The sequence below is a fragment of the Ammospiza caudacuta genome, chromosome 4 (genome assembly GCF_027887145.1).
Source record: "Ammospiza caudacuta isolate bAmmCau1 chromosome 4, bAmmCau1.pri, whole genome shotgun sequence".
Taxonomy (NCBI): domain Eukaryota; kingdom Metazoa; phylum Chordata; class Aves; order Passeriformes; family Passerellidae; genus Ammospiza; species Ammospiza caudacuta.
Window position 1 is genome coordinate 368,055 of NC_080596.1, and position 19,723 is coordinate 387,777.

General features: G+C 35.1%; 1 protein-coding gene across 1 annotated transcript in view; it reads left to right on the forward strand.

The window, feature by feature from the left end:
- GLRA3 (glycine receptor alpha 3) overlaps positions 1–17,669 on the forward strand; it is an 82,180-nt gene extending 64,511 nt beyond the window's left edge. The window contains exons 7-9 of the mRNA XM_058803795.1: positions 6,234–6,448; positions 7,999–8,145; positions 16,818–17,669. Coding sequence (XP_058659778.1) covers positions 6,234–6,448; positions 7,999–8,145; positions 16,818–17,087 — 632 coding nt within the window. The 3' untranslated portion in view covers positions 17,088–17,669. The remainder of the gene's footprint in view (positions 1–6,233; positions 6,449–7,998; positions 8,146–16,817) is intronic.
- The last annotated feature ends 2,054 nt before the right edge of the window (positions 17,670–19,723 follow it).

Genomic DNA, 19,723 nt, shown 5'->3' on the forward strand with positions numbered 1-19,723 from the left:
CCCAAGACTGTCTATTTTCAACTAAGAGGTTTTTTCAGTTAGAAGGTAAAATTGTCCTCAGAATTTCAACATTGACAACTTCAAACAAATCTTTTTTTTCACCAATCCATTTTGTCTGAATACAGCTGGAGCCAATAGCCACACTCTCACTAAAGGCAGTGACCTTTGGCAAGGTGATTCCATTCTGTTTACTAGATAAAACATTAGGGTTTATATATACAGGGCCTTTAATAAAAGCGTTGATTGATTATATGATGAATGATTTTGTCTCAGGACAATACTGATCACGCTTTATCTGTCTGGGCCTTTAACACAGAGGTCTTTAAAGGGCTGGCTTTCCACTACCTAGCACACTGAAGTTCCCCAGCTCAGGAGGAGACAAAAGCCAGAATCAGTATTAAGGAAGGGCTGAAAAAATCAGCAAAGGGAAGGTCTGTGATGGCCTGCAGTAAGATCATATTTGCAATATATATTATATGTCATGAGCTATCCTCAGTGTGGGTTGTCCTGCAACAAATATTTGTTTTGAGTAAATATTTGTCCTTGTACAGAGAGTAGACAGGAATACTGAAAGCATGGCAGTGACAACCATTTAGTAAGAACCTGTGAATCCAAGGTATTAAACTTTAGAAAGCAGTCACAGGCAAGAGATACAGTAGCCATGTTGCATCGATCTATACAAAATCAATTTCTCGAGTCCACCTATGGTTTCATTTTGGAGGAAGAGTCTTTAACTTTTGTCTTGAGAAGAAAGAACTATCACTACTTTTATCTCTATAGAGAAAAGAGTGTCAGCTGGCTTTTACAATATATTTTTTCCATATAAGATGACAAAATCTGGTTTTTACATGTCTAAAAATGTGAAACACAGTAGAGGTTTAGAATAACACCAAGAAGAAAATCCTCTGTCTAACACAATTTTCAAACTCATTTTGTATTTAGGATCTCTGTCAGGATATAGGGAATAGACGAATTGAGGTGCTTAAGAAATGGCTTTTCAGAAGACAGACAAGTGGGATAAGCTCTCTATTGTATTAAGAGATGTAAATCTAAGTCAGCCATTTAGGTTGAGCATATCTTAGCCACTGAAGTAGCCTCACTCTCCCCTTCCCCTTGCCTGCTGTCTCTCAGTGTTTTTCTCTAATTTCATGCTAAGCCTTGTCTCTAGCTGTTTTTTCAAGAGGAAAAATGAAGTGTTGTTGCAAAGGAACAGAACCAGGACAGAACATCATCCTAGTTCAGTTGCCCCAGGATTCTGTTAGCAAATCTCCATAGCTGGCAATATTTTGGTCGCTAGACTGGCTGCTCATTGGCTATCATTCACTGGTAAAATCAGAATTGTATAGTCTACATCCATACTGACAGATGTGTTGGAATCAGAATATGAAAAATTTACTTTCCATATCCAAGACACATATTCTGCAGAATAAATATTTATTCAGATTTACTTAACTCTGTTCAATTTTGCTTAGCTTTAAAACCTCTCTACCAACATAAGTTTCTTATTTTAAGTAAATAGATTCATGTAATTTCATTAAGCTGTATAGTCTTCCAGCCACAGTCCTCTCTATATCCATAAGATAGTCCACAGTAAATAATTTATTAGCATTATCAATGACTTACAAAAGTCAGACTACTATTTACCACTATGTAAAGTAGTATCAAGGATCTTCAGCAGATAACTCTTCATTCTGCATGGATTAACAGTTGAACTCCACATGCTTAGTTATTTTCTCATTTGCTTATCCTTATTCATTTAATATTTTATTATACTATTAATTTTTAATTTTATAGTAGTTTAATAATTGTTACTACTTAATTATTTTTCAGGCACACTATTTCCTTGACTCAGAATTCTGAAGTGGTTCTCCCTTATTAAAACTTTCTGAATAGCTTCAGAAACAGCTACTCAGCCTTCCTGGGAATCGTAACATGTTTATGACATCGTAGGGGTACAGAAAGAAAATCTTTGCCCAAAAGACACCTTAAGGGCTGCTAAAAGGAGACAAATACTTTTAACTCCTACCAACTCTTACCTCTGGGACAGTTCGTGACAGATGAAACTATAAAAGAGGACTCTTTATGGCTTGAATTTACAACTTATGCTTGATTTTTCTTGCACATCCCCCACTACTGACAGTACCTTTTAATGACACAAGCATAGTGCTGCCTGCAGAGCCCATTTTTTAAACAGCAGGTACCACAATCAGAGGAGGCTATGTAGTGTGAAGATGACCTGCAGTAAAAAAATGGTCTTCTTGGTTTGGCATGGAAGAAACAACAAAAATAGTGTGTGATCTAGATACTGACTCCAAAGAAAAGCAATTTATGCTTTCTGGGGAAAAGAAAAATCATATAGACTGCCTACAATTTTATTTTTCCACCACACTAATGGTTTCAGCATGAACATTGCATGGAATTCTTGCCAGTTCAGCAACTCTAACGTTGTTATCAAAGACTATGGGTAAAAGATAAAAATGCACCATCACATGCATATACTCCACTATATTCACTTCACATGCATAGGTGCAATGCTCTTCAAGTCAGCACTTTTGGGGCCTTTCATGCACTTAAGTCCATGCTTAGGCTAGACTTACAAACAATGAAACCTCAATTCAAGAAAAAATATTTATTTTGGGAAGCCCTGCATAGTTTTTCTTTCCTTTACTTTACAAAAATCCCTTTTATGGATTGTGTGCACACTTATAATTAGCTTTAATCTGAAACTACCATCAAGTCTTAATTTGTTGCTCTGCCTCAGAAAAGCCACAATACCAGAAGGGATTGGAGTGGTGGAGTCATCATCCCTCAAAGAGTTCAAAAAAAGACTGGATGTGGCACTTGCTGCCATGATCTAGTTGAATTGTTAGGACATGGGTTGGACTTGATGATCTTACAGGTCTCTTCCAACCTTGAATTTCTGTGATTCTGTGATTCTGTGATTCCTGTCCTCCTGCTAGGCACTCTCTGGGACATTCACAGTGCATATCAAAATAAACTGGATCTTACCTTTCATGTACTACAAATGAATTACTAGAGCAATGCTCTTAGTTGCTTGTCTATCTCATTCCCCAGCTGAGATGACTTTATGGGTACCTCTCTTCTGATCCATTCAAGCATCCAATCAAATAGATCAAACCACAGATAACCTGCTTTGAGTTTGAAATGGAATACAGGAAGAGAAAGGAGGCCCGTAGCTGGATGATGCCTCAGGTGGGAAAAAACAGCACAGCCTCTGCTGGCGGGAGCTCACATCTGCTAGTGCAAGTGTTTTCTTTTTTCACTCAGCTTCATTAGCCAGGTTTATGCAGGTGTTTCTTATTTCAGTCAGGAAGGGCAAAAGCTAACATCAACTCTTTCACACTTAGACCAGCAGCTGTTGCAAGTGCAGTGCTGAGACTGCCATGTGCAGCCTTTCCCCAACACTCGGTGGTGGAGCAGAGAGGGGTAGCTGGGCAGCCACCAGTCTTCCTGAGGAGATGCTATATATTAATTTTTCAGTGCTGTACTGGAACAGAGGAACACAGTAGGCTTGACTAGGAAACACTGGAAGTATGCCTGGCAAGCCCATAACTCTCTGGGTCTAAGACAAAGGCAGGACTCTAGATCACACATGTTGTGGCACTAAACAATGGTATTTTTCTACTTTGAGACAGATTTCACTTTCTTTTTTATCTTTTTGTCAATTTTTTGTTTGGTCTTGGTGTTACAGATTTTGAGGGCTTTTTTCCTTGGCCAGTATATTTACAAAAATACTAAACCAAGCAAAAAATGCTTTTTTATAATTCCTCTAACACATCATTCAGTTCTAGTTCTGGCCTCTTCATTAACCCCACTTTTTTCCCTCCTTCCCTGCGGTTACAATATATTCCATTTGCACTTCTTGCATTAAAAAATCTCTTTATTTTTCTTAGGATCATGTTGCTTACAATTATTCTTCTCTTCCTCCTTAGCTCAATTGGATCTGTCAAATTTGCAAACGCATAACATAATCCGTATTAGAACTACTATAGTATTTACTGTTCACTGTTTAGGACCACAGAATTTTTGTGCTGAGTGGTCTGTAATAGTTCAAGTCAACTGGAGTCCTCAGGAAAGAAACTCAGATCTCTCCTCCCACATTTCTCTGGATGGGAAAAAACCAACATACAAACAATAGCTAGTGTTTATTGACACTTCATATATGCATATATTCTGCAGTCTGGTGCTCCTTAATTTTCCTTCCTAGTTTGTTTTGAAAGGAGATTATAGGACCCTATAAGAAGAAAATATTGCATTCTGAACAATTCTTACTGATATGATGCCAAATAAAATGGCTTTGCCTAGACCTAGATTGGGCTGATGCATTTCTGTCCCTCCTCACCTTTCTGTGATGCATGAGACAGAGACTGCTGCCGTCCAAGGCTGCTGAATTAACAGAATGAATGACACAAAAAAGGAAATCCTCAGGGTAAAAACCAGTTTGAAGAATATGATTCCAAAGGCCAGTCAGAGCAGAACTTCTGGTTATGTGGGGTGTACTGAGCTGCTGAGTGAAACATGAGATTGCATTGGTGTCCTTTTGAAGACGATGGAAGAGAAACGTAGGGCAATATCCTGGCCTTTCCTCAACTAAACACCAAAATCCCATTCACTTTTTAAAGCTGCGATTTCATCCCATGACTGGGGCAGAAATCAGTCCTGAAGCTGTGGTAGCAGATGGTTGAGCCAGGATCTGGGACACAGATTTTGGGACTGTAGATAGGATTCAGAAAACGCTGGCAATTAGGAATGGAACTAACAATTGAGCTTGCAGATATAAAACTCCTGAGATACAGGATGTAACCTTCAAATTAAACATCATAACTAATATTTTTCTATTTTTTTTGGTGCCTCAGAAGAATAAAATTATCATAAAATTACATTCATTATGGCATCATAGAAAAATTAGTGCCCTGTTAAAAGAACTGTTATGAAAATAATGAAGTTTAGAAGCATTTAATATCCCTAGAATAAAAAATATTTGTTTGACTTTATCTGAAGTTCATTTCTGTATGCCTAACACTATTGTCACAGCAAAAAACATAGTATAGTATAAGCTTATAAATCCATTATATAATTTTTTTAATCTGATAAGTATCAAATCTCTATTAATATGGAAAAAAATGGCATTTTGGTGACTAGAAATTGATTAGGAGAATATCTATCAAAAATGAGTGGAAAACATAACCAAAGAGCTTCGTAACACTTAAGAAATATATAACAATATAGACTTCCTTATTAAATTTAGAATTAGGAAAAGTTTTCACTCAAAATAAGGAAGAAATCTGAGTTGCGTGTATTTGCTGCTGTGAGAAACTGTTTTATGTATACACCACTTGCAGTAACAGCATTGCCTTCAGCACCATCCTTATGTGACTGATATGGCCATTGGGCAGAATTAGAAAATCTAATGAGGCTGGATCAAGATCTGTGAAATAATCTACAGCTTGCAGGGTGGAAAAAAACCCAACCCCACAACAATCTGGCTAATCTAAAAATATGGATTTATGAAATTTTTATGAGCTACCAATAGGGTTTTTTTTTCTGGTTTGAATAAGTCAGTAGAAATTGCTTAATGTTTAGCACCTGGATAAAACTAGGTCATTGAATCTCCTTCGTAAAACTTCCTTATCTCTGGCCTTTCTAGTCTTCAGTCTGTGTTTGAATCTTGATAATTTCTCTCATGAGCTGAAACCATTTGAATGGGGATACAGGGAGATATTTAGCAGATTCTCCTATTGATAACCTAATGCCCAAGCTGATACCACTACATTTTCCCAATTTTTAATAAAAATAAAATTAAGTTTAAAATTGAACCAAACACAAAGGAGATATTATACAATGGAGAAGCAAGCATTTTCCTTGTGCACAGAAATATTTCCAAATCATAAGTCACAAAAAAAGTGTGGTCTCACAGAGGAAATTTCCTATTGTTAAAATGAATAATGGGGGTTTTTTATAAGAAAATAAGAATTTCAGACCTTATCAAAGTCTTAATTTTTCAGATATTTTGCCCCTTTTCTTTCCAATAGGTATTCCTGTTATAAAGGGGACTGTCTTTATTACGAGTCACTGTAGGTAATTGAAAACATTAATCTTTTTCCAGTGAATATATATATTTGACATAGCATACATTCTTTAGGAGTGTGCACTAGAAGTTGACTGCAAAAGCATTATATTTCTCTTGAATATTTCTTCTTTGTTGTGAAAAGGGAAGTTCACGTGTATTGAAGTCCGGTTCCACCTGGAGAGGCAGATGGGTTACTATCTCATCCAGATGTACATACCCAGCCTCTTGATCGTGATTCTCTCCTGGGTGTCATTTTGGATCAATATGGATGCAGCTCCAGCCAGAGTGGCTTTAGGCATAACTACAGTACTGACCATGACGACACAAAGCTCAGGTTCACGAGCATCTCTTCCAAAGGTAGGCTAAATTTCCTTTGTTTGTATTATATTAATCGTAATGTTATGTGGCAAACACTTTCATTAAACCTAATGTGTTTTAATTTTAACATCCAATAATTTCCTAAACCAGATAAATAATTTTGAAATATGTAGAGGTGTTTTGATTCTCCAATCAAATATATCCTATTTCTCCCCTGTCGCTACTATACAGCCAGCCACGTATCTAGTCAATTCCATAAACCTTAACAAGTAATGAAAATGTTACTCAGTTTTATATAAACCCTGCTTAACAATTGACAGGCTCATACTTTTTCACATCCCAGTATCTGGTGACATGCTAGAAGATATGGCTGAAATTCTAAAGGCCATAGATTCTTACCCCAGATTCTCAATTGTATTCCTTTCTCAAAACTTCCTAAATTATGAATTAGCTCCCTACTTACAAACACATTTACATTAAGATGTAGAAAAATGTGAACCTTAACAGCTCCAAACAATTGCACAAAGTTATTCTCAACACAATAAAAATCACCTAAAGTTTATTTCTATGATTATTTATTTTTGTCTTCTTAGTTGTAATTGCTTTATATATTTTCCATTTCATTTTAAGGCCTACTCCTTGGCCATCTTTGTGTGCCATTGCAGCTAATAGAAATAAAATTCATACAATAAAAATAAACAAATTTCACCTCTTCATTAGTTTTAACATGATATTTTTGTCAAATTAACTTTTTTTAAAGTAAAACAGATAGCCCTAACAGATTTGAGCATGCTTTGTGTCCCAAATAGATGGAACTAGACGTATCTGAAGTTAGCATCAACAGATAAAACAGAATGCTCTAAAAACTCAAAAAACAACAATGTAAGAGGCTAACAGAGAGCTGCAGATAGTTTTGTCACATTTTGAGGCCTGAAGTTAGCTATGTTTGCATGTATAAACAACTCTTATAACTCTGCAAAGACAGAGTAGTTTCAGATTATGTCCTGCATCTTTTCTTGGCAATACAGGATTGCAATGAGCTTTGACCTGTTTCTGATTTTTAGTACTTTCACTGTGACAAATCTACAGGACTAATTTGAAACTATACATTTGATTTCCTGTGCCTATATTAGCAAAGAATGAACCCATCAGACCTATCTCCTTTACCTATATCCTTTCTTCTACCTAATTTTTATTCCAGGAGCTTTCAGCCACATCCATTTTAATACAGGGATTCCAGTTGGTCCCACTACAAGCTATTTTTTGCTTCCTTAGTGTCATTCACAGATCTCAGTGGGACAAATGAAGGAAGAGCATGTGTTTGAGGATTATTTCACTTGTGATGTAATACACTATAAGGATCTGTTAATGATTTAAGCACATTTTGTAAAAGAATACATTTTTTTAACAAAAACTATTTATAGATTGAATTGTTCTTATTACTGTCTAACTTTCATGCAAAGTTTTTTTCAATAAAAGTATTGTTGGGATATGGAGATATTAATGCACTTCCTCCTGCCATGAAGTACTAAACTTCACATCTGTGGAACATTTTACCACACTCAGGCTTCTCCTGTCTCCTCTCATAGGTGTCATACGTCAAAGCCATTGACATCTGGATGGCAGTGTGTCTGCTTTTTGTGTTTTCTGCCCTTCTGGAGTATGCAGCTGTGAACTTTGTGTCGAGGCAGCATAAAGAACTCCTGCGGTTCCGACGCAAGAGGAAGAAGAGCAAGGTAAAAGTAAGAGTGTTCTCAGCTTTTAAAGGGTCTGACTGAGCTGTGCTGGGATGCAGGGTTAATTTGGTCAGCACATTGCAGCCTGAAGTGGCAATAGAAATAAAATGGCAGCACAGCATAAAATTCACTTTAGGCAGAGGGTCACCACAAGGACTATGAATTGCATAAATCCAACTTGAATTCTCGAAAGAGGGATTAAGAGGGATTTAAATGAGGCATGGGCCATGTGGGAGCCATCTGCACAATCATGAATTTCACTCTGTTGGAAGAGTTAGATTGTACCTCCGTGAATGAATGTTACTGGTATTTGTGGCAGTTTTTACTACTGTGACATTCAACAAATATTGTTTCCCCATTTTATTCTAATACTCAATTCAAAGCCTTAACAGCTGTGTTTCATGCAAATATTTTTAATACACAAAGTACTTATTCAAATTACATTATTGGTAGAAGAACAAACATTTTACTTTAAAAGACTGGTAAATTTGGGGTTTTTTTCTTCTGTCCAGAAACTTTGTTTTAGTTGTTCATATTAGTGGTAAGAAACTTAATTATAATAATGGCTATTAGTATTTATATTAGAGCTGGAGCTATACAGACTACCAGTAAAATAACTCACTACCAGCATGCAAAAGCCAAACAGCTAAGGTTACAAGTTTGAATTCTGAAATCTGTAGTTAAATCAAGCAATAATGAACATTTCTTACAATGTGTAACTCCTACTTCAGATTTTACAAAGTGCAAGTAGTTCTCCAGTCTACTTATTAAATGAGCACCCCCTGCCACTGATGTAATGCAGATCCTGTCACTATCAGTCACTACAGAATATTACTAGTGGATGAAAGTCTGACCATAGCTAAATGATTCAGTTCAACCATCTTTCATTGCTGAAGACTTAGCCTACTGCTTACATCAGCAGGAGAAGATATTTTACAAGTTTCTCTCTTAGAAGATCTGCGCTGCTGCAAAGCCTACCTAAGCAGTCTCTGTTAGTAAGACTCAGTGTTAAAAGGCAGGCCAGAGACTCAGGTGGAAATGACATTTTCATACATTTGCCTGTCCCTGTGTGGTGAGTCCCAGACTTTTCCAGCTGCACAGAGAAACTAGTACTGTGGACTAGAGGATGATTCAGACTGCAAGTACCTGTGTTCAGAGTTTGATCCCGTGAAAAATGTTCTTTCTTCCTGCTGACAGTAGCAGGAAAAAGCTACTTTTGTTACAAGGTGTTTGTTCTTGGACTATGGCAGCTCTCTGAAAGCTGTCCTAATGTTTGGAATGGGAAGAATGGGGTGGGGCAGACAGGAATTACTGGACAGGGGTTGGTAAATTACAAGTGAATTGTGTACCAAACAGCTGTGGTAAGTGATGTATTATGTCACTATACTTTTAGTCCATTCATCTTTCTCACCATGTATTATTTTTCTTCTGGATCTCAAGCAAATTTACCAGTTTCAGTTTAAGTGATATCTCTCTTAAATGCAGGTCAATTATTATGACTACAGGATTAGGAACTGACAGGTAGTATCTTCCTTCCTCAGAATCAAACCAAATTTCTTTTCAGCTCCCTCTAAGCAAGACTCCAAATTCACCAAAGACACTCGTTCAGCAATCACAGTCAATTACATTTCAGCCTCAAGGTATGTGAGAGAGGAACCACAATATAAAAAGGACTTGTAAGAGTAAAAGGACTTTTAAAGAAAAAAGGTTTGTGCATGAATAACCACATTGGCTTAAGTGTTTTTCTGGATCATGGTATTCTTGAATTCACACTTAAAAATCCTTATTCTAATTTTACACTTCGTTAGGCAGTCTTCACTGGACTTTGCTACAGCTTCAGGTAGATTGTCTGCTAAATTCTCATAAAATTACAGAGTTAGAATTAGAGACTTTAGAGTGCACAATAAAGTATCAAGTACTTTACTTTGATTCTGAGGGATGGAGATGTTAATTTTAATGTTTTTCTTCATAATGTACTTCAGATGAGGTTATTAAATATTCAGGAGTATAGGGCTTTCCCTTCTCCCTGTACCTATATGTTTCACCATGAGACAAGCTTCTCAGGCTAAATTTACTTCAAAATTCTTTGTTCCTGTACAAGGTTACGATTTTAGGAAAATAGTAATTTTTTCAGAAAATATTAATTTAATTAAATATTTTTTAACTCACTCTAATTCCATGTAGAGTTAGAGCTCCTGAACAGAGTTAACCATTGAGAATGCAGCTTCTCAAACTCTAGAGACAGCTCAGCTAATTGTTTCTCTCTTTCTCAATGTTTCATGAAACCTTTCCTTGCACAACAAGTATACAGGACTTGAAACATGGAGATTTTATCTCTTAAAAAGAAATTTGGATCACATCTAAACCCTCTGTTATACAAATAATACATGAGTTTTTCAAATTAAAAACTGCAGTTAATAACTTGCCTTCCTTACCACAAATGTTATTATTTATTCACCACAATTTATAACATGAAATGGAGGCCCTAGGATCATTACTCAAAGTAACTTGGTTTTCCTTCCTTTGTCTTTTTCAAAGTCAGTTACTAGAGTTCAAACTTACAAAGTTTTGTATGCTTGTTATTCCTTTGGACTAGGTCAAACAGCCACTGGCTCTTAGGGATTAGATTTTATTGACTTTAAAAAATGCCATGTATTAAGAAATGTTCATTTGACCATAAAGTCAAGAGGTGAAAAGAGTTTATGTAAAAAGGCTGCATTTAAAGTAAACTTCAGGGGCTTCCTTGAACATTACATGTTCTTCCTTGGCAAAGAGAAAAACAATATTCTATTCAGTATTTATGTCCAAAACTATTAGAGAAATAAAGCAGATAGGATAACTTATTAGACTTTTTCATTCTGTATGCTTACCATCTTGGAACATTTTCCTAAGATCAGTTTTTTTTACCAGGTGAAGTCTAAGTGTTGAATACAGATTTTTTTTTTCTGTTGGTATTTTATCTACAAGGGTACAGCAAAACTTCTAGTGATTTGACATGTTGCAAAAGTGCAAAACATAGATCAGTTTGGAAATGTTTCATTTCAGGTATGTGTAGGGCAGCTGAAGAATTTCCAAAATCTATTTTCCTTGTAATTAGTAAGATATGCTTGTTGCAAGTAATATTTACTTTTACCAAGTAAAAAAGGCAAAAGCCCTATGATTGAATTTCAGTGTCTTTGGGAGGTAAGTGGATCCATTTTGCTGACTTAAGTAAAAATCATTCATACCTAATTCATCCCAGCCAAAAAAAATTCCACAAGGTCCCTTGAAATCTATTCCAATTGTTTAAAAAGATTTTTTCCTAATGTGTTTTTTTGGCCTGTCATATCTTGTCTAGAAAAGACACAGAAACCAGATTGCTTCATTCCTTCATGTCACCATTTGCACATTTCCATTCAGTCTTTTCTATAAATATTCCCAGTGGATAAAATTTTTGGTTTTGGTTTGCATTGGGTTTGGGTGTTTTGTTTTGTTTTGTTTTTTTCTCATTCACCTTCCCTGGAAATTCTCCTAATTAGTCCATATAATTCCTCAAAACTATGTTTGCAGCATGAACAACAGGAAATCTGTAGCATAACATTTGAAAGCAGCCAAAGGATCAAGTGATCAAGTTATACAGTTGTTTATCCAAGCTGGTTTACCATTTGCTTTTAAATAAGATCATATTATTGACCCATATCATGATTGTGATCTTCCATATCTTCTGGGTCTTTTTCCAGAGAAACACCCTGCAGGGACATTGGCTTTCCAACTAATACAAAGCTGGGTATTTCTGGCTAAATGTCATACTGATTGTCCTGTATTTTTCAAATGCTTTGTTCGACTCGTTGCATTCAATTTTATTTCTAAACATACATTCAAACAAATTTTCAGGTTTTCATAGTTTGGAATATTTTTTAAATTAATTTAAACTATGGGTTATGTCCTTCTGAAAACACAGAAGAGCTGGAATCTCTCTATTAAGAAGCATATGTTTGAACTCAGATAAGACCCCTGCAGTAAATTCTATTGTTATACAAATTACAGTTCTGTACAGAACTGCAACAAGACATTTGGGCATCTAGAGTTCATTTATCTTTGCCATTTCCTTATGCTTTTTCCACTTATAGTCACTGCCTTTTTACACACCATCTGGTTCATTTGGGCCTCCCTTCCCAGACAACAATAGCAGCATAATCAAAGGCAATTCTTAGGTACCACTGCACCGTCTGGCCACCGTTTTTATGATTCTAAGTATGGACTTCATTCAGTGATTCCAAATTACTTAAAGACAAATTTCTTTTCAGAGGCCCAACCCAGTTTGCACAGAACTAGCAAAAATTTTGAAGTGTCTGGGGTTGTGTTATAAATTCATTTACAGATGAAAGCTGTTGTTGCAACATAATGTGCAACCTACCCAATGCTTTTTTCCAACAAGCATCACAGTAGGTATAGGAGATTTTTTTTAAAGGATATAATGTCTTTATGATTCTACAAATGGCATAACGAATCCTGAGAACAAGGGAATTTTGGTTCCCAGTTTGAGACTTCATCTGATACTTAGTATAAGAGACAAAGTTCTTTGACAAAAAAAAAAAACTGGCCAGTGAAAAGAAGTATTCAGAAATATTATATTACCACTCCTTCAGAATGAATGCTAAGTATTCATTTCCTTCTTAAAAGACAAAAGAAAAAAAAGGCAGAAAAAGAAGTCTTACTGGGATACTGAAACACACCTATGATCATTGTTTTTTCTTAGTTGCATTTACATTGTATGAGCAAAATATTAACTGTGTACATATACTGAATAATAATTTGATTTTAGGTTAGCTGTTAATTTATTTAGCTTTTGGGAATATTCAGTCTATTAGTTCTATTTTCAAAATCTAAAGATCACTACATCTTTAGAGAGGAAAATAGACATGCAAACTAAATTGTCTTTAATGGTAATCACACCTTTTTTCTTTTGTTTTCTTTTTGGTCAACCATCCATTTTGATGAAAGTATTTTGAGGGAGTTCTTGATGGAAATGAAATCAGTGAATCATTACAGCATAGCAATGGCTTGAGATGTGCAGGACGTATAGACGGGACTTTGCCTCAAATCTACAGTACAAATTTAAGGGTAAACTATTGAGAAGATGTCCCATTTGTCACAATGTGCTATCCAACCATTAACAGAGGCCCTGTCCTTTTGTCTACAATAACATCTTCCCATGTGAACGTCATATGCCTTCATTGCTACCTGTATGTGATGACGTGAAATGTTAGTAAAGGTACTGTCTTGTTAATGTCATAATCCATTTTGATCTGTTTAAATCTGGATCAAAACATAGTGCTAAAATTCTGCACTCTTTGTAGTGCAAAACAACTTAATACCACTTGTCTTCGCAAAACCGAGCAATAAAAAAGAGAGTGTTCAAATACCAAAGTCAAGGCTTCAAGTTAAGTTTTTGAGTTGTTATGACACCTTCCAATCAAACAGCTATGGAGTTATTTTCAGCCCTTATACACATATTATTTCTCAAGATAAATGTATTACTAAGCACACTAACTGAAAACACCATAGTCAAAAGACCACAAGACTCACAGTTTTCTTTTAATTTATAGCTAAGTATTTTTTACAACAACACTGATACTGAAGTAAATGGATTGAAATTATTTTTGTCAGACCACCAAAGAATTCCAGCTTTCCAAATAAAACTTATCTAATTTTTTTCCATTCCTTAATTACATTAATTTTAATAGAAATTATAAAATATTTAAATGTAACTGCATGCAGAACAACTTTCAAGTTGCTAATTCTATAGCTGAATCAGTGAAAAATGTATTCAAATCAAAGTTCATTCATAATAAGATTTTTAAAGTTTTATCAAAAATCTATAATAAATAGCTTTCTTAGTGATAAGGCACTAAAAATGTCACAAAAGAAACAAAAGCTTCCTTATCACTTAAAAAATAATTCTCTTCAGCCAATATGCAGGACTTTTTCAGGAAGATTCACTGTAAAGGCTCTCAACTGGGTCATACAGGGTATTGTCCTTCAGATGATTTCTACATCTGTAGACTCAGACACATGCATTCTGAGACATATTTCTGGTCAAAAAGAGGGATTTTAGCCAAGTCAATCAATAGTAAAAAGCAGGGGTGTCACTGACATAAAAAGCTAGTATTGATAACAACAGCCACTGCATCTTTCCTGCTGCGCACAAGTACCCTCAGATACGAATCCGAAGCCAACCTAGAGATCTTTTTGCATTATGGATCTGCTGGAAAACTTGCAGAACCCTACTTTGAATATTCAAGCTGCTGGCCCTAAAAGGAATTCTGGTGGCTCTTGGTATGCTCCAGAAGGTCCTTTCCTGCACATCCACCAACCCCAGCACTTGGGCATGATTTGGATGGCTCCAGCCATCCTGCCTGTCCTGGACTCCTATAAGGAGCTTCACACCAGTTCAAGCACAAAGAGCATTTCCAGCCAGACTGCTTACAGATGAATTACAGGAGGTCTGCAAGCACAAAAGTAAGGAGAGACCTGGCCTTTAAAACATTCTAGGGGATCATTCCATTCAGGTAAACCTGAAACAAAGACAGGAAAGTCTTAATATATAGTGCCTGATCCTGAAAATATGCACAGCTGAAATCTGCTACTCAAAAGCATCATTATTTTGTCTTACTCAGCCTGAGCAGTACATGTGAAGATATTTAAATGGCAAGTTGACAGTAAATTCTCACAGTACATGCATTTCTAACTTAATATTTCTCTTAACCGCAACACACAACTACAACTATTATAAAACACAGCTATATTAAAGATGTTATTTTCCATTCTTAGCTGACAGGAGGGGAACACTATTGCAGTAATTAAATCTCTGTTTTATCACGTCATCAAATAATGATCCTATCATTTTGTATTTCTGTTTTTCATTTTCATAGTAAAGTCAGTCAGTGATTTTTTTCTCCTCCTTTTCTTTCATGTTAATTTTTCTTTTTTTTCTTTTTTAAAGGCAAATTCTAATATAGATTTTAGATATAGCAATTTCAGTGACCTTTATCACTCTCACTATTTATTCAATTTACATATATGAAATATTTCAGTAGGTTGGTATCTACAGCTCTGCTGGATGGTCATGCTGATGGCCAAGTATTTTACTTTAAATGTGGTAATTTATTTGCATTCTTTTGTAGCTAACATATTCAGTTAATATTGATAATAAAACTCGGATTTTTTTAAACAAAGTAATTACCAAATATTTAATGGAACTTTTAAATTTTTAAAATTAACTCTTCATTGAAAAGTTTTTTCAGATTTTCAAAATGTCAGACATTTCAAAATAAAAAATTTGCAACTTTGGATTTAATTTGCGCTCACTGAGAAATTGCATTTTTATAAAGTAAGAGATTAAAGTAAAACAAAAACGTTCTAACTATTGAATTGAGATAGTAATTATTTGACTTGCTTGGGCAAGTAAATATTTTTTAGACTTATTTTAATTTCAGCTAGGAAAAGCTTTAAAATATGAAAAATTCTCCTACAAAAGAAAAATTGACAGCTGCTCAACTGTTTTTATAATAGTTATAAAAACCATTTTCAAAATACTTATTTAAGAATTAATGTAATAATTTCTGTATTTCATAAAAGTGTAAAATCCTAAAGCAAAGAGGCGAAATTAGACATGAAAAATAGAGATTCCTGAATTTAAAATTAATATTGAAAAATGGTAAATGCCATCAAAATCACATAATTATTCTTGAATAGCATACATAAAGAAGGAGTACACTGGAATAAATTTCAGAAGCAAATCTAGCCCTGACTTCACAGATTATGTATCCTTTATTTGTCTGCATATGTGCCTTTTTATTACTTGAGGACACCTAGATAAGGAGAAGTAAAAAAAGATGTCTTCAGGCACAAGATACATTTTTAAATTGTATGCTATGAAAATATGTGTACCTTCAAAACATCTACCATTTCTGTGCCATGTGATTAAGAATCACTTTCTTTTACAGTTCCCTAACCCTGAATGTCTTTGCCAGTTTTCCCCTGAATTGACAAAAGAATGAGTCAGAAGAAAAATCTGGCCTTTAGCTTCCATTTCCTTTATTTTAAACGAAGACACTTTGCCTACTGTTCTTTTTAATTGATGCATTCACAGGGAACAGCAGAAATTAGGCATATAGATAAGATTAATTGAATATACAGTGGCCAAATAGGCAGAATTCTCACAAATATAATGAATGTGCATATCATTAGTGATTTTATGATGAGCATCCCTAGAGGCCAGGATCCTGGGTTATAAGGCAATGTACAGACTTAATAGATGTTTTCTAAAAGAGCAGTGTGAAATTTGTCCTTTTGAAGACTGCACATATTTACTGTAAATAGGGAAACTTAAACCAAATCAGAAGTTGTGTGCCCAATTGCCACTAGTTTACTAGGCTTTCTCATTTCTCTAAATAGATTACAGAATCTAAACAAGCAGAAAAATTCAGTGCTTGTTAACAATCCAACAATATTTTTGGCAGACTGATAGGGATGAAATTTCAACAAGTTAAGATAAGGCGTGGATTCAAGAAGTCAATGAGGTAATGGTGCAACTGGTATTTAGCAGCAGGTGAGATTTCTGTAAACAATAGTTGAAAAAAACCCACTTCTTGTTCTTTTTCTTTCTTCTCTTCTTTTTTTTCCAACAGGATGATGATACACGTGACAGTCAGTTCAGCATTACAGCATACGGAGTGGGCCCGTGTGTGCCAGCAAAAGACGGAATAACACAAAAGGGGCCAAATAATCCTGTTCAACCTGTACCAAAAAGCCCTGATGAGATGAGAAAGGTATTCATTGACCGGGCCAAGAAGATAGACACAATATCCAGAGCTTGTTTCCCATTAGCCTTTCTGATTTTCAACATTTTTTATTGGGTAATCTACAAAATCATCCGGCATGAGGACATTCACCAGTAACAAGATTGAGGCTTGCAGTACATAAAGATCTGGCTGTCACACTCAGCAGGAGGTTTTTGTTAGAAATGCACATCAGACGAGTGTTTGGAAGAGTTAAAAACAATGAGGGGAAGAAAGAGGATCCTGCATGGCCTGCAATGATCAGCTACAGTGGGATGGAAGAATGAAACCCAGAGAAGATACATCTGCTATTGCAAACTTTCCTTGTCAAACTAAATATTAACAACTTTTTCATTGAAAATCACTCTCTACTGAAGCTTTACTGCCAAGTATTTATACATATTGTTACATAGTGGTATAATTGTACAGTACTCTTTGAATGGTCCTTAAATTTTTTAAATTCTGGTGTATTTTTAATTTTAAAAATGTTTCCCAAATACCCTAGGTAAATCCCACAGTATTATAGAATAGACTAGCATTTGTAGGTTTTCTTTTAATTTTACAATATAATGACAAATTACGGATTGGAGAAAACAGCTTAAAGGACTTGATGTAGTCTTAAGGACAGTACTGGTGGTTTTACAGTGAACATATTTAACAGTTTTAAGTCATTTAATTCATTCAATGTAGTTCATATTACTGTTCCCCTGGAAGGCGTACATTGAAATGATCTCAGCACAAGGTATACAGCTAAAAAGTCTACATTTCATATGAGAAATATACTAAAATTTCTAAAGTATTAATTCCTGCAAAGGATTTTTTCTTTTGATTTCCTATACTTTGATAATTGAAGCATAGTCTTTAATCTTTTTTTATATTTTAAGGAGTTTTTCTTTCCTCAATTCATAAAACTCATACAGCTTGTGAAATAGACAAATTACATCAAAATTTTGCAATGTTTCATTTTGATTCAATGCAAAGAGATCTTGGACCGAAATTGAAAGCAAAGAGTCAACCATTTCACTGAAGCATTTGGAGGATGAATGCAGTTATGTTTATGCACATTCATCTCCTACATATTACATAATTCCAGGAAGTTTGATTTATGAATGTGTCAAATTTTCTGACTCATTCCTTGAAGATTGTTAATGTGACTTAGATACTGGTTAAGAAGCACTTCACAGCTTTGGAAAAACACACAGCTCTTCTAAAACAAACAAAAAAAAGACCTGGATGGTCTTCTCCTTTACTGGATTTCACATTAATAAATAGGAGAACAACTATTAAAACTCTTAGATCTTCCCTGTTTGGGTTTAAATAAGCCATGTTAGTTGCTTCTTTGAATTGTAACACCATAGAACACATATGGCATAGTGTCCAGGCAAGATTATTTACTTTTGTCAATCTATTGGCAAAACAAAACCATGTTATGATGTGGAAATATAACATTTAGTTATTAGATACTCTAAGTCCAGTCAGTGAGGCTGCTTCTCATTGCAAAATATTTTTATTTTGGACATGTTTAAAATTTGTGCTTCTTTGATGATCAGAATGTGTATACAAAAGCAGAATGGGCTGGAGGCAAACATCTGGTGCACTGCCAAAGGCATGGTGCATATGAAGTAACAGAAGCAATGTAACTCTGTTCTGGGGCTTGTGACATGGCAACCTTGGGTTTGGTTTGGTTTGTTGTTGTTTTCCTCCCAGGAGAGATTCTATAATAGTAGCTCTCATATTTTGTTAAATTGTGTCAGAAAGAACGTGTATATATATATATATATATATATATATATATATATATATATATATACTCCACCTTTTTTTTAGAACTATTATGGTTTTATATTTTGCTTCATTTAATAATCTAAAATTATTTCAGTTCACTTTTTGCTTTCTTTTTTTCTGATATTGTGTCTGCTTTTTTATTGGTTTCTTTATGTGCATGTCCCAAAAATCTCGTTCGCTTATGAAGGTGTGAGGGGGTATCACAAATTTATGACTGATATTCACCTCTCTTAAAGTCAGGGTTAGTTATATTGTATGGAAAGGTTTGTAATCATGTTTCTGTTAACAGCAAAATCGACTGTATGTTGTTTAAGGGCTGTTTTCAAATCCACATAACATTTGGCATGTGATTCTATTTTAATGCAATGGAACCAAGATCTGATCTCTCTGGAGCTGATAGTTTTGTAGACTTTTTTAATGGAATAATAACATTTACCAAGGTAACATAAGCCTCTGTAGTCCACTAACATGTTTTTCAAAAGAAATAATAACTTTAAATTTAAGCTTCATTTAGATTTTTCCTAAATTACTTAGTATAAAGTCACATGGTACAGAAAGAGAGAAATGTCATCTGAGATGATAAGAAACTTCAAGGCACAAATGCCTGCTATTCACCACTGACAACAGGAATAGTCCAAAACTGCCAGCAGGCATGCCAGCCCTCTGTGCAAAGCTGGAATCAGCAGCTACTGGCATCAGCTAAGATTACTGTGGGATGATATTTTTGCAACTGTATAATGAAGCAGCAGGAAATGATGTTAAGGTGCAAGAATTGAAAGGTACTCTGTGGTACTTACCAGACTGCAGCGTTTTTGTTGCCCTCCCATCAAAGAGATGGGAAATGCAGAAAAACACTCATCACAGAGATAATGCTTGAGGTAAATGGTACTTAGCAGGCTTCCTCCTACACATAAAAAAGACCCCATTCATTAGGCAGAAGTAATAGCTACCTCGCTTAACTATCACTGGAC